Genomic DNA, 2,320 nt, shown 5'->3' with positions numbered 1-2,320 from the left:
AAGAGCTAAATGATAGATTTTAACATTGGCTGTAAAAAAGCATATTACGTAAATTCTCGTAAGTCCATTGGTTTTTAAGAAAACTTATTAGTTTACAAAATATTGTATATATTTAACGAAATTGGATTTTTTTGGTTTTTTAAATATGTACAAATATGTACAACGTACGGTTGGATATAATATGACAAAATATGTTGAGTAACAATTATACAGAATTAAATAATATAAAAAAAAAATTACGGCTAAAAAAGTCTTAAGATTCTGTAATGTTTTGGTTTTATTTACTTGATTTTCGTGTAATTTTTACAACATAAAAATAGAAATACCAATATGAATTTTTTTCATCAAATTTTTGGTAAGTATAATTAGTTAATGACAACTAAAATGGTTTCTTCAGCGTTTGTCTGTCACTTTGCGGGTATTTTTTCCGGTAGTCTTGAACAGTCTAGAAAATATAATAACATTTTTAAGTTTAATTTATTTTGAAAATAGTAAAATATATTACTTGTAAAACAAGTTGTTTTTGTCCTTCGTTTTTTGTGAATTTCTTGTTATATTCTTCAACGAGCTTGACTCCCCTCTCAGCTGTGTCATTCACGACTTTTAGTGAGTTTATAATTTGTTTTCCTATTTTGTAGTCCTCGTGATTATTCCAATTGGCCGGGTCAATAGTTAAAAACTGTTTGGAAATTTGAAATCTCTTGAACATTCCAATCGATTTAGAGTTTATTAAATCAATTAAAAGATCTTTTTGAATAAACTGTGAAACATCTTCCAATTTCAGTGCTATTTTTTTTTTCAACTCGATTTCTTCCTTGTCATCGTTTATGCTTGAATCGTAAGTACTCAATATTTTCTCAGCCATTTTGAGTTTCGTACTGTTATCTACACGATCGTCAAATATCGAAAATGCAATACACTCTGGATTTAAATACCACAAATGATTTATTATTTTCTTTAATGCTACGTCTGAAATTCTTTTATTGTACAATTTATATTCTTCTAATTTTTTTAAAAATAATATGTCATTAAGTGGAGCTTCAATTGCATTGGGTGACGAAAACCAAGCCTGAACGTAACATTTAACTATAAAACAACAAATATCTTTTAACGCCTTTTCTTCTTTGCTGTTTAATTTAAATTGATCTTTAAATATGTATAGCTTTAAAGAATATATGGTCTTAGCCATCCATCTGGCTAAATGGTATGGACCAGGCTGCCTAAAAGCAATTCCTCGAGGTGGAACACCGCCTAAAAATATGATAACGAGTTCTAAAAACTCTTGGTAATCATCTCGAGGAAGATTTTCAGTAATTTTTTGAGCAATATCGAATAAATTGTTTAATTCATCTTCAAAGGCTCGCTCTCTTTTTCTGCACAAATCACTCTTCCTAGTTTTACTTTTTTCTAATGTTATCTAATCAAGTTCGTCATATAATTTTTTCAATTTTTTTATAATATTAGATGGATCTTGAGTAGGTATTCGAGCTTTTTTCCAAAATATTAAACACTCGTCAACAACTAGTGCTGCACTCTCTTGCAAACTTAATTTTACAATTCGTAAATTATAAAATAAAACACTCAAACAATTTTTTTTAGATGGCAATTTACTACCAGTAATTTGGTAGTCCATTGATCCAACAAGAAAAACGCGGTGCCGTGGCATATTAAACAATAATTAATCAATTTTAAGTACAACTTAATCCCTAAATTAAACGACGAAAGAGAAACAATACGCTTAGACCACTTATCGAATACTAAAATGGTGTGTGTTGTACATTAAACTATGAAGACAATATCGTAAATGTTTTGACAAAAATATCTGCCAACGAAAAAAATAAGATAAGATAAGACTTCGCAATATTATTCAGTGGTAACAAGGGTAACAGAACAGTTATATTCTAAAAATAATTATTTCCATAGCCACCGACAAATGTTTACAGTATTTCTTCGACTGATTAACTATTACATATTAAATAAAAATTGTACTGTTATCATACATCGATATATATTTATATTATATGCTTTTAAATAAACGAGAAAAATGTATATTACAAATTACAATACATTGAACATTTTTATTATATAGTTTTTCATAAAAACCAATGGACTTACGAGAATTTACGTTATATGATTTTTTATAGACAATGTTAAAATCTATCATTTAGCTCTTTACATATTTTCGTTAAATACTAAACCTTCTGAATTAAATAAAAAAAACAAAAAACTACCCCTTTTTCCATATTTCAACCCTAATGCGGCACCAGAAGGGGTTGAGTGAGATCTTCCAAATTTTACCCAAATGACTTACTCATATAAC

At 28.0% G+C, this 2,320-nt stretch overlaps 1 protein-coding gene across 1 annotated transcript; it reads right to left on the bottom strand.

Moving 5' to 3' along the window:
- Window positions 1-21: 21 nt before the first annotated feature.
- On the bottom strand, window positions 22-2,308 carry LOC111032837. Its single transcript, XM_022313293.1, has 2 exons — window positions 506-2,308; window positions 22-445 (listed from the first exon to the last, which is right to left on the bottom strand). The coding sequence occupies exons 1-2, from the start codon at window positions 1,187-1,189 to the stop codon at window positions 380-382; spliced, it is 750 nt and encodes a 249-aa protein (XP_022168985.1). The 5' UTR covers window positions 1,190-2,308; the 3' UTR covers window positions 22-379.
- Window positions 2,309-2,320: the final 12 nt, after the last annotated feature.

The sequence above is a fragment of the Myzus persicae genome, unplaced genomic scaffold (assembly GCF_001856785.1).
Source record: "Myzus persicae strain clone G006 unplaced genomic scaffold, MPER_G0061.0, whole genome shotgun sequence".
In the NCBI taxonomy this organism is placed as follows: domain Eukaryota; kingdom Metazoa; phylum Arthropoda; class Insecta; order Hemiptera; family Aphididae; genus Myzus; species Myzus persicae.
Note: the sequence above shows the minus strand (reverse complement) of the source record. Positions and strands in the feature narration are given on the sequence as shown.